The sequence below is a fragment of the Mustela putorius genome, unplaced genomic scaffold (genome assembly GCF_011764305.1).
Source record: "Mustela putorius furo isolate JIRA1106 unplaced genomic scaffold, ASM1176430v1.1 tig00000095_pilon_pilon_pilon, whole genome shotgun sequence".
Taxonomy (NCBI): Eukaryota; Metazoa; Chordata; class Mammalia; order Carnivora; family Mustelidae; genus Mustela; species Mustela putorius.
In genome coordinates, this window is record NW_025421280.1 from 25,322,753 (window position 1) to 25,335,204 (window position 12,452).

Sequence of the window (12,452 nt, forward strand, 5' to 3'; positions counted from 1 at the left end):
GGGGCTTTTCAGTGCCTAGCAAGCCCAAATCCGATCTAAGAAGAACAATGTTCAGGATAAGAAATCAGGCAAGGGTAACTAATATGAGTGGACACCTTTAGCCAAGTTTTTCCTATCATGAAATTATGTTACCTGTGTAAATACAAATATAATTTTTTATAAAATCTGCCAAGGGGCTTCCCATAGAAGTAATCCTAGCTGCGGATGAGGTTTTTGGCACCATATAAATGATCTCTGTTGCCCGATTTTATGTCCATGCTTCTGTAGGGGAGTGTGGCTCCCAAATGTAGCTCTTACATACTTTTTTTTTTTAGATTTTATTTATTTATTTGGCAAAGAGAGAGACATCACAAGCAGGGGGAGCAGCAGGCAGAGAAAGAGAGGGAAGCAGGCTCCCTGCTGAGCAGAGAGTCTGACTCGGTCTTGATCCCAGAATCCTAAAATCATGATCTGAGCCGGAAGGCGGAGGCTTAACCCACTGAGTCACCCTCTTGCATACTTTTGATCTGTTATGTCTGTTGGGGGGCTCCGCCTTACTGCCAAGTCTCCAAATTGGGTGCATTTCCTCACTTGCTCTCTATCGCCTGCTGTGGGCCAGGTCCCATGGGCAACTCAGGGCCCACAGCCACCTGCCCTTGAGGGCTTGGGTCAGTTGGAGGGACGTGTGTATAACCCCAGTGATGCGAGTGCCTTAGGTAACCAGGGCTTCTCCTAAAAGTGTTAACATCTGCAGCTGTCACATACTTGGAACCTTCTCCTGGACCAGACCACTGGCTTATTTCCCTCCTCTCCCCTTCCCCGACACCCCACTGCAGAGTATGGCCTATTATGATTTGTTTTTACACCCAGAATTCAAGGTTCAAGTCACTTTTATAGATGAAGCATTTCTATTGTCAATCCAGGGAAAATGTGAACCCCACTTCTAGCAATGCTTGAAGAAAATGCACTTAATAATCCCAGGACAGGGGCGCCTGGGTGGCTCAGTGGGTTAAGCCGCTGCCTTCGGCTCAGGTCATGATCTCAGGGTCCTGGGATCGAGTCCTGCATCGGGCTCTCTACTCAGCAGGGAGCCTGCTTCCTCCTCTCTCTCTCTGCCTGCCTCTCTGCCTACTTGTGATCTCTCTCTGTCAAATATATAAATAAAATCTTTAAAAAAAATAATAATCCCAGGACATTCTTTCATTCCACCTTAAAAGTTTGTTGGACTCTGTAGAAAGCCTGAGTAGTACTCCCCCACCAAGAAGTCTACAGCCTAATCCCCAGAACCCGTGAATAGCTTATCCCACAAAGTAAAAGAGATTTCGCAGATGTGATTAAAGGGGCCCTGAGATGAGCCAGAGATTATCCTAGACCACGTGGGCTTGCCCAGTGTCATTGCATGGGTCCTCACGAGAAAGAAGCAGGAGGGGGAGAGAGAGAGAAGGTGTGACAACAGACTTCAGTGACAACACCGTAAGCCAAGGAGTGTGGGTGGCCTCTAGAAGCTGAAAAACAGCAAGGGACAGATTCGCCCCTAGAGCCTGCAGAAAGAACTTTGGTTCTACTGACACCTTGATTCAAGCTTTAGAAAACCCATTTCTCCAGAATCATGGGCCGTGTGCAATTTTAAGCCACTAAATTTGGTTATTTGTCCCAGAAGCAATGAAAAACCAAGGGGCGCCTGGGTGGCTCAGTCGGTTAAGCATCTGCCTTCGGCTCAGGTCATGATCCCAGGGTCCTGGGATGGAGCCCTGCATCAGGATCTCTGCTCCGTGGGGAGTCTGCTTCTCCCTTTCCCTGCCCCCGGCTCGTGTTCTCTCTCTCGAATAAATAAATAAAATAAAATAAAAAGAAACCAATGCAGACGCCAGCAGAGAACAGCGACAGGTGACAGGCTCCTCCCCACCTACCCGCCCATGAGTGTTTCAGGCTGAATGACTCTAACAAGACAGCCTGGGATAGGTTTACTGGGTCCTCGATGCTCAGAGAGTAACTTTATTCTTCTGTGGCTCAGTTGCCTTGTCCATAAGCTAAAGGATTATAAAGAATATGGTCCTTAGAATAGCACCTAGTACATGTTGACCCCACAATGAATGTCAGCTACACAGAACTTAAGACCAAATCAGATTTCCTCACTGTTTCAGACCCAAATGGCCCATTTGGGGTCATGGCTGGTTGGTGGCTGTTCCTGACTGTGCCATCTCCACCCAGGACCAGGTTCAGGGATGTCATGTGGATTGCCTGAAATTGGCCATGAGGGGAATATTCACATTACAGAAACCAGCAAGCACCACAAAGCAGAGCCTCGCCCCCACCGCCCACCCCAAAACCGGGCCACCAGCACACCCTGGCCCAGGCCACCTTTCTCCCAGACTATGTAGTTTCATCCCGTACGGAATCAGGGTCACAGGAAAACTGATTTATGAAATCAGTACATGTGCTCTTTTACCATATAAAGAGGTTTTATTTTCCAGTAAGACACCCACCTCCACCCTGTCAGTATCCTTGTGCTCAACTTTCCTGCATCCCTGGCAGCCACGAGAACTAACCTGAAGCCCGCAGCAGCCCATGGACTGAGCGATGGAAGGTGAGGGAGTGCCTGGACCCCTCTGCCACCCCAGGGGCTCCAAGCACACACTCAGCCCCTCCCTCTGCAAGCCCTCATCTCTGGGACTCTGATCAGAAACACATTAGAAAAAAACTACATACACGAAAGGAGAAAGAACAACTACCCCTGCCGTACAACCTCCTGTCTCGATGTTAAGAACCCAGGGGCAGGAACTGCCGATTCTTGGAAGATGATTCTCCAAGGGTCACTCACGTTCCTGCACATCCCATGAGCTGGACCGCCTTACTTCCAGACGGTCTAGCATGCTGGCATGGTGAATGGTCTCGGGCTGCAGACAAAGAGCCTCTCTCTGGAGCAACACTCAGGCAGGCTTACCCGTCATTGTAAGACAGAGGTTCCCGGGTACCTGGGTGGCTCAGTTGGTTAAGCCACTGCCTCTGGCTCAGGTCGTGATCCCAGACTCCCGGGATGTAGTCTAGCACCAGGCTCCCAGCTCTGCGGGGAGTCTGCTTCTCCCTCTGACCTTCTTCCCTCTCATCTCTCTTTCACTATTTCTCTCTCTCAAATAAATAAAATCTTAAAAAAAAAAAAAAAAAGATGGAGGTTCCCTAAGTTGGGGTGACCTCTTGTGGCTGCATTGGCAGGTACCACCTGGCCCTCTTCCTGGAGCCTTGGACAGAAGACAGGTCAGGGAGTCAGTGTAAATGCTGATTAAAACCACAAATGCTATAAAATCTTTAAAAAAAAAAAAAAAAAAGGAGGGGGGCGCCTATGTGGCTCAGTTGGTTAAGGGACTGCCTTCAACTCAGGTCATGATCCTGGAGTCCCGGGATCGAGTCCCATATCAGGCTCCCTGCTGAGCAGGGAGTCTGCTTCTCCTGCTGACCTCTCTCCTCATGCTCTCTCTCATTAAGAAATAAAATCTTTTTAAAAAGCCAAAAACCCACAAATGCTGATAAAATGCTGATGAAATGCTCCTGCTGGTGCTGCATTCACCTGACCTTTGTCTCTGACCTAGGAGTCCACCATCCACAAAACCACGGCATGCTAACTTATTAGCTGGCAGGGAGGGTAAAATCTGGGACCTTTCATAGTTTTGACACCCACGTGTTCCCTTAAGGATCCAGAGCTCTAAAAGAAGACCAAATCCAGTTAGCAAAAAATTCTGTCTGCTTACTTACACACACACACACACACACACACACACACACACACGAAAACCCAAGAAGCATCATCGTGTTGGAAAGCACTTTAATCGTCTACAAATTGATGCAGTTTATTGACATGATATTTTGAATAATTTTATAATAACAGTACAATTCTGAGTAATTTTGTAGTAACAATATTTGGAAGAATTTTACAGGAACAGTATGATTTTGAATAATTTGTATAGGAAAAGAAGAGATACAGAGGAAAACAAATTTCCCTGCATGGTGAGCTTTTCACACACTATACGGAAATTTCCCACATCTATCCAGTTCCGACTCAGAACGATAGCTAATATATTTTATTTATTGTATTCTATTCCTTTTAAGACTGACTTCAAATAACCGGAAACGAGAACTGACTCCTGGCATGTAGGAGACTGCAAAGAACTCGGGTTTCCTGGCAGACAGAGTTGGAACAAGAGCATCCCACAACAAGGCTGGTGTGGGGTCAAGTCCTGCACATGTGGTTGGTGGTCTCACCCTTGGACTTGGCTGAAAGAGGCTCTCACTTGAGCACCGATCACGGAGAAGTAGGAAGTCCTGTTGCCATGTCTGGGCGATGACCCAGACAGGATGTAATGCCCTTCCACGGTGGGAGGTGAACGTGTCACTCTTCCCCCAGCGGCAGTGGGAGAACATCAGAGAGAGAGAAGGGCAGGCCAAGCCGGGGGTGGGGAGGGTGGGGAACTGTGGGCCAATTGAGGTGGGAAGAGAAGGCGGGAGGCTGGCCTTGGGGTCTGCCATCAGACCTTAATTCTCCTTGTTTATCTAAAGTCCAAGAGCCATCTAGGGAACTCAGGAAGGGCTATCCGCTTTACCTTTTAAAATAAACAAATTCCTCCTGTTCTACGGGGTTCTTGTGTATCCTTCCTAGGAGCCTATAAATACAACCCCATTACAATTCTGTTAGGCTAACAGCTTCCAGAATGTCTAAGATACCACGCAGGTGAACTTCTTCTCCTCGTGGCTTTAGCCCCACAGCCCGAGAAACAGAACAGGCAGGAGATTAGTATAGCTCACCACTCTAATTTCTCAGGCTTCTGGAAATTCTCTTATTGTTTTTTCCTCAAATAGTAGAAAACACCATGGGTGCTGATCTCTGAATCACTTCCACCAAGGCCACTTAAAAGGTATCATTTAAAAAATTAATCACAGATATTTTTAAAAACTATTTAGTTATCCAATTTGCAAACAAATCACAGCTGCTCTCAGGCAATTTTCTGCACTTTTGCTGGATTTGCAAGTGAAGCCAAGGTGTGACAGCAAGGCAAGAAACGTTCCTAGGTTGGCAGAGCCAAGTGATGACGGCCCCCCAGTCTGGCCAGAGCCGAGCTGGCAACTCTGGGAAGAGAAGGGTTCATTCCCCCAGGTCCATGCATCCACGGGCTTCTGGAGGCTTGGCCTGTGCCACGGAATCAATGAAAGCCTACGGGCTGGGCTGAAGTGACATCGGGCCATCTAACGGACTGAATTTAAGAATAGCAGGAGACAACGCATGGGGCCGATTCTGTGCGTCTTAGAGCAGCTGCTACCAAACGAATGAAAATGCAGCCTCAAGCTGGGATCCCGGCGCTCTGACAAGCCTGTGAGTCCCATGTGCCTTGGGCTCCACCGCCCGCCCTCCGCGGCCCCCGCGGCCCTGGGGGTGAGGTGAGGTGACGGAGGGTGGTCCCAGGCCGCTGTAGCGCTGAGTCGGCCCCTGCGCTCCAGCAGGCCCTCCCCAAGGGCTAAGAGGGCAAATGCCAGCCAGCCTTTTTTATTTTTTTACACCACCTTTTCACCGAAATACTGGGGATAGGGACGTCTGGGCTCGGGAGTGTGTGACACGCAGGGCCAATTGTGCTTCCTGAGTGCACAGGTGGCCTGGAACTCTTGCGTGGCCCTCCCACTCCCCAGGGCACCAGCCCGATGAACTGCATCCGGGCAGTAACCCCCCCCAGTCGAGCTGACCCACTGCCAGCCAACCTTTAGTTGAGATGCCCGTGCCCTAAAGCGGCCGGCGTCTGGCCCATGTGGACGCAGAGACTCGGCAAGCCCCCGCGGAGGCGCATGGGGTCAGTGCCACGGCCGAGTGCCTCCTTAGCTGCGGTTTGGTGAAGCTCTTATCTGTGAGGTATTCTGTGTGTGGGGAAGACTGAGAGTGGGGTGGGGCGGAGAGACGATGACAAACAAGGAGAAACACCAGACAAGAGCAAGGTACCTTATATGGGTCTCGTCCCACGTCACGCCTGTGCCAAGAACTGGGTGAGGGAGAGATGCGTGAGGTGAACACACTCATCTATCCTGAGGCACCCCCTTCCCGGGCTGCTCAGAGAGCTCACCCACACACTAACTCTCCCCGTGGGGAAGTGGGGGGGGGCGCTAGCTCTCAGCGGGGTGGGGGGCAGGACGGCCCAAACCCCATGTCCCCACGTTGGGGGGATCCTGAGACCTGCCTTTGTGGAGGTGACTCCAGAGTCACAGACTCTCAAGAGCTCCAGAAAGAAACAGGGCCAGCAGCTGGGCAAAGGAGGCCTGGTGCCCGCACCAAGTCCTTGTCCCAAAGCACACTTGGCTAGAACAGGGCAAATCTCCATCGGGCTCCCAGCTGCCTTTAAGGGACTGAAGATCTGCAGGGCCGCACCAAACGCGGTCAGTGTACCAGGAGGAAACCCTGCCTGGCTCGTTCATTTCAAACCTCGGCTCTGGTTTAGCCACCAAATCCTCCCCAAGATACAGGGCATGCGCGAGAGCTTCCCTCTTGCCGTAATGCAATGAAGTGTGCAGCCAGCCGACAGGAGAACTGAGTCTCTGGGGTGGAAGGAAGTCTTAAATAATGCTGTGTGCGTGTGTGTGTGTGTGTGTGTGTGTGTATGCACACGTGCGCGCACATAGGTCTGGGCACAGCCTTAAATCATGTTGTGTACGTGTCCGTGGTGGGGTAGTGTCCGGGTGTGGGTGTTTTCCCTACGGACAGGAAAAGGCTGAACGTATTGGCCACTGAGGTCTCTCTTGAGAGGATATTGTGAAACACGCTCAGGGCGACCCTTTTCTTCCGAGAGGGGCTGGAGGGTGGGTGCCTCTGTGGCACGGATGCGATCCTGTCACACGCCACACGCGGCTGGAGTGTCTTCCTGAGTAATGTGACGAGGGCGTGGCGGTGGCGAAAGGCACTTAGAAAATACACACGCCAGACAGGCAGGGCTCCGCTCCCTGGTTCGAGGAAAGGCACCGGCGGCAGCATCTATGCAGAAACTTACTTGCCTAAGCCCTCTCCCCCCCACCCCACCCCGGGGGGCCGCTGGAAGTCACAGGCAGATGTCGTGCTCTGCTGCGCTTCTCCACGGCAGGTCCGCGAGAGGCTCCAGCTAGAAGCGAGGCTGGTGAAGAGCTGCAGACGCGGGGCTCTGCTCCAGCCTCTTGACATGGCAGGAGTGACAGAACAGGTGGTCCTCCAGCGGGTAGCAGCGGTGACCGTCTTCGTCATTGAGCTCCAGACCGCAGTCCTGGGGGGAGGCAAAAAGGTCCAGCGGTGGCAGAACAGCACAGAAGGGTGGCAAGACTGACCCGAAGGCCGACGGCCCTGGGACCAGCAGAGCGGGCTGTGTGGGCAGCACAGGCCGGTGCGGAACCCAACAGTCGGCTGAGTGAAAGCGTGACACGCCCTCAACGTGCACTTGAACTGGGGCTGGTTGGAAGGGAAGTGGGATGTTGGTGGATACATACTCTGTCCTTCCGAGACTTAACAGCAAAAGAATGAATGTAAGACCACTCATGGGAAGTCCCTCATACTGGTTCCGTATTGAAATAACACTGGAGGGGTGCCTGGGTGGCTCAGTCAGTTAAGCAGCGCCTCCGGCTCAGGACATGATCTCAGGGTCCTGGGATGGAGCCCCATGTCGGGCTCCCTGCTCAACGGAGAGACTGCTTCTCCCTCTCCCTCTGCCCCTCTCCCCTGCTCACACTCTGTCTCTCTCTCAAATAAGTAAAATGAGATAAAAATCTTAAAAGAGAGAGAAAGAAAGGAAGGAAGGAAGGAAGGAAGAAGAAAGAAAGAGAAAAAAAGAAAGGGAAAGAACACTGGATATATGGGTTGGATAAAATACTGTAAGAATGAATCCTATTTCTTTATACTTTTTTATTAATGTGACTACTAGAAAACAAAAGGACACCTGTGACTTGAACCCATGGCTCTTGGGTTTCTATGGGACAGCGCTGCCCCAAAGGCAGAGAAAGAGCTGTTGTGGGCAAATGGCCCCATCCCCTTTTTCTCCAGAGCCTAGGGTACCCCCTAACCCTTCACAGCTGGCAGTGAGCTCAAGCCTCCCACCCTCGCCCCAACCCCTCTCCCATTCACCCCACCCACAGCGTCACAAAAATAAATCTAGTCTCCTTCCGTGGGAGAATCCACTTAATTCTGGCTGAAACCCCATGGGCACTTAAAGTGTGTGCAACCTTCACAAGGGCTGGGGAGGGGCGACCCCAGGCCTGCCTGACAGCCAATGAGGCACCCAGGACTCCTTCAGCCTGGGCACGACACCAGGTAAAGAGGGGGCACATGGGCCCCTCCACCTTCACCCCACCCATGCCTGTTTCTAAGAAGCCATGGATTTCTTCATGATTTCCGGGCTCAAAAGAGGGCTCTTGGCAGATAGAACAGCCTACAGGCTGGAGGGGAGGGATTTGTTCCCCAGATCACACAGCTGCCTGACAACGTGGCATGGGAAACCCGTGCTCCCCACGAGCCTCCCACGCCCCAGCCTCAGGGAGGCAGTTAACCAGTGTGGAGGAAACAGTGACCATCTTTATGCCCCAGACATCTGCGTGTCCTCCAACCTCCCCTACAAGGCAGGCTTCACCCCTTGACCTAGAGGGCAGCCCTTGACCACGCCTTGCTGACCATCTCAGGCCCCAGTCACCCCAGGGATGCGATCCTCTCGTACTTTTGGGTGTCTGGGCAAGGGAGGGGCCTACCTCGCAGTGGTAGCACTCCACATGGTAGTCTCTGTCCATGGACACGACGCGGATGGTCTCATCTGAGCCCTGGACGGAATGAAAGGAAGAACAAGAGGCCAGTTGGGGGACCCATTGGGCTCCTCATGCCACGGATGCAGGGGGTTTCTGAGGTAGCAAGTGGATGACCTCAGAAAAGCTTAAATCCACCGTGAAGTCCCACAGCGGTTGGAAGGAGGACACCTTTAACTGATGAGAAGGGAAGTAAGATGGACAGCAGTCCTACCTTCTAGAATGTCAGAGTCAACACTGATAAAAAACCTCTTCCGTGGAGAGTGATTTTTTTTTTTTAAAAAATGAATGAAAGGCAAACTTTCTGCTCATCTTCTCATCTGGAAGCCACTAGCATGTCAGGGAGTATGACCCGATTATAGGGCTGAATAGGGCGCATGAAGGGCTCTGGGCTAGGGAAGCCCGCCAAGAAGAGAGGGGCTTCTTGTGAGGACACTCTTAATGTGAGATTTTAGGACGATATTTTTCAAAGGCACAAGGACAGGACACAGATCTTGTAGAAGACCTCGGGGAGGTATTCATGCCATGGAAGACGCCAAGAACAGGTCTGAAAAAGCATCTTACCTCCGGTGGAAGGATGGGAAGCCCGCACGCTGCACACTTGGGGGCCAGCACTCTGCCGGGAGAAGCGAAGAGGCGGTAAAAGGAGTATGGTGCTGTTCCTGGGAGGCAAGCCCTGGAGCCCACACTGAGCCTTCCTCACAGCTGGCCTGCCTGTCCCCGGGGTACCGGGGTGGCTTAGTCGGCGAACATCTGCCTGAGGCTCAGGTCATGATCCTGGGGTCCTGGGTTCAAGTTCTGCATCCGGCTCTCTGCTCAGCGGGGAGTCGGCGTCTCCCTCTGCCCCTCCCCCTGCTTATGCACATGCTCTCTCTCTCTCTCTCTTTCTCTCTCTCAAATAAATAAAATCTTTATTTTAAAAAAACCAGTCTGGCTCATTCTCTGGGAGGTGTTTCAGTAGCACTTTGAGATTATCGCCCAGCGGTAACAAGCCTGGCTGGTCCCCTCTCACTCTACTGGGGATGGAGACTAACCTGTTCGCTCCCCTCGTTCACCCAGCACAGGCCCAGGCAGATGGAGGTTCGCGGCCGCCAGCCCTGTCTCTGCTTTAGGAGCTTAGGTCAAGCCAGAGCCACCAGGCTTGGCAGAGGCCTCCTGAGGCCTAGCCGGGAATCTGATGCTAGGGATCCAGAGTCTGATTTTTCAGGAAACATGATTCTGTTACCAGTTCCTGCCTGCACGGGCGTCCCCTGACCTCCCGAGGGCCCCGCTACACCCTTTGCCGGACTGTGGACTCAGGGTTCAAGCAGAGCCTGCGGGTGAACCCCAGCGGGTGTCCCCCCTTCACTCAGCGAGACCAACGCCGCCCGCGCCCCGCCCCTCCTTACTTGTGGTAATCTCGGACACAGTAGATCTTGTTCTCGGAGTCCACGGTGAAGGGCACCCCGTCCAAACACTCGTTACAGATGACGCAGCGGAAGCAGCCGGGGTGGTAGGACTTCCCGAGGGCCTGCAGGATCTGGGGGCAGAAAAGAAAAGGCCGGGGCTCAGGGGCGGTTACGGGGACGGGTTGGACGGCGTAAAGGAGGGGAACAGGCCAGGCCGAGGGACCCCCTTGGACCGAGGTCAAGAGAGGGCGTGGTGGGAAACGGCAAATCTAGGTAAATGCGTCAACAGGAGGGAGCCAAACGGGATCCTTCCCCTGGACATCAGCCTCCTGTAGAGAATCTGGAAGGCTCTCCGGCAGATCCTCGCAGGAAAATGGTGAGAAGCAGGCAGGGCGGCGCCAGGCTCCGTCCCAGCTTTAGGAAGCGTCTGGTCCACGGAAGGATTAAAGTTAATTCCACATGGAAATGGCGGAGCTCAGAAAACCTCTTAAGTTCTGCCTCCCAGATGCCTCCTCCTAAGCAGCTTTCTCTCCGCAGCAGCTCAGTTTGATAATCCGGACACTGTGATTCAAACGCTGATTATTTCAAATCCAAGCATTAGCAAAGCTTCTTTGTTACTGTTATCGGTTTTGTTTTTAAGATTTATTTATGTGAGAGAAAGCGACCCCATGCTCACGCACAGCGGGAGGGGCAGAGCAAGAACATCCCCAGGCGGCCTCCCCCCTGCCAAGCGCGGAACCCTATGTGGGGCTCGATCCCAGGACCTCAATATCACGACCTGAGCAGAAATCAGGGGTCAGACACTTGACCAGCTGAGTCACTCAGGTACCCTGTTGCTGTTGTTTTTACACACAAAGTGGAGAAGTCCCACAAACCTTCTTCATCTTAGTGTCAGGTTGTGATGCCTGGAGAGGTAAGAAGCTGTCCTGGAACCAGGACAGAACCCAAGACATGCAGGGTAGGGGAGAGAAGATACTCGAGAAACATCTTTGGTGACATCAGCGAGTGACCAACTACCTCCCTGCAGAACAGAACTGCCTACCTCCAACCTGCTTGCTAGGTGACGTCACACTGGTTTCCTATTAAATCAGTGCCTCTCAAAGTGTGGTCCCCAGACCTGCAGGATCAGCATCACCTGGGAGCTTGTTTAAAAATGTGCATTCTCGGGCCCCATCCCTGATCTCCAGAATCGGAAGTGCTAGGGTCAAGGCCAGTGGTTGGTGTCTTCAAAAAAATGATTCCAGGGCATGCTAAAATTGCAGAACCACCAGTCTGAGTTTGTGCCAGTACATGGGACACCTGCAGGAAAGGTGCAGGCCTGCCAGCGCCCGAGGCCTGCTTCCCCTCGAGGCCTGCTTCCCCCCAAGGCCAATGCCACACGTCACATGCAGCAGCCACGGAGGCAAGCTGGCGGCTTCATGTGCTCTCCCAGCTTCCTCTGAGGACTCAGCTCTCCAGCTTCCTCGCTCCCTCGGGTGCATCACTAACCTGTGAGGCCCCTCTTGCTCTGCAGTCAGCTGCCAAAATGGGCAAACGACATGCTGGGCTTCCAAAGTCCACATGGCAATGTGGACCTCGGAACGCATTTTGCTCCCCAGCAAACGCCATGTTGGCAGAAGAGACCCTGAAATGAACTTCACCCACAGTGTGCCTACGGCATGGCAGGACACTGAGGCCATTTTGCCACATGCTGACTCCCTGCGATAATTCTTTTTAATGTGGGGAAAATGCCCGGTTTCAACCTATGCGCTCAGAACATTCCCCTGTACTAACTGGGGAGGTGGGGGCGACACAGCTAATTTGTATGAAGAACTGGACCACTGCCTGCTTTTCTTGGAGAACCAAGAATGGTGCCTGTGGGAGATCTTTTCCTGCAGTATAAAAAATTCTTGGCAGCAGTTAAGGGTTCTTAAGGGTGTCACTACCAGACAGACGCTTGCTCAAAGTTTTCCAGTCCTAGGGGAGACCCGCAAGGATCCAGGTTCAACTTGGCATTATCCTCGTGGGCTAGAGATGGTCTCCAAAGCTTCATTCCTTCCCTTTCCGCCATGAGAGGCTGGTCCTCACTTCAAGAATTGGAGGACAGTCACCCCCTCACCGCTCTGCTGGGTATTGAGAGCGGCCTTGTGATCTTCTGTGATCTACAGAATGGGGACGAAATGATGTGGGGAGATTCTTGAGTCAAAGACTTAAGGAGTCTGGCAGCCTCCCTCCCTCTTTTGCTGTAGGAAGTTCAAGGTAGACGACTGAATGGGATCCCTGGTCACAGGGAGAAAGGCCTGGGAGGGAGAGGCCATCGTGGGC

At 52.5% G+C, this 12,452-nt stretch overlaps 1 protein-coding gene across 1 annotated transcript in view; it reads right to left on the bottom strand.

Annotated features, from left to right (window-relative positions):
- Window positions 1-3,782: 3,782 nt before the first annotated feature.
- LIMD1 (LIM domain containing 1) overlaps window positions 3,783-12,452 on the bottom strand; it is a 64,112-nt gene continuing 55,442 nt past the window's right edge. The window contains exons 5-8 of the mRNA XM_004760820.2: window positions 10,149-10,279; window positions 9,325-9,376; window positions 8,710-8,778; window positions 3,783-7,241 (exon numbers count right to left, since the gene is read on the bottom strand). Of these exons, the coding sequence (XP_004760877.1) occupies window positions 7,104-7,241; window positions 8,710-8,778; window positions 9,325-9,376; window positions 10,149-10,279 (390 nt within the window). The 3' untranslated portion in view covers window positions 3,783-7,103. The remainder of the gene's footprint in view (window positions 7,242-8,709; window positions 8,779-9,324; window positions 9,377-10,148; window positions 10,280-12,452) is intronic.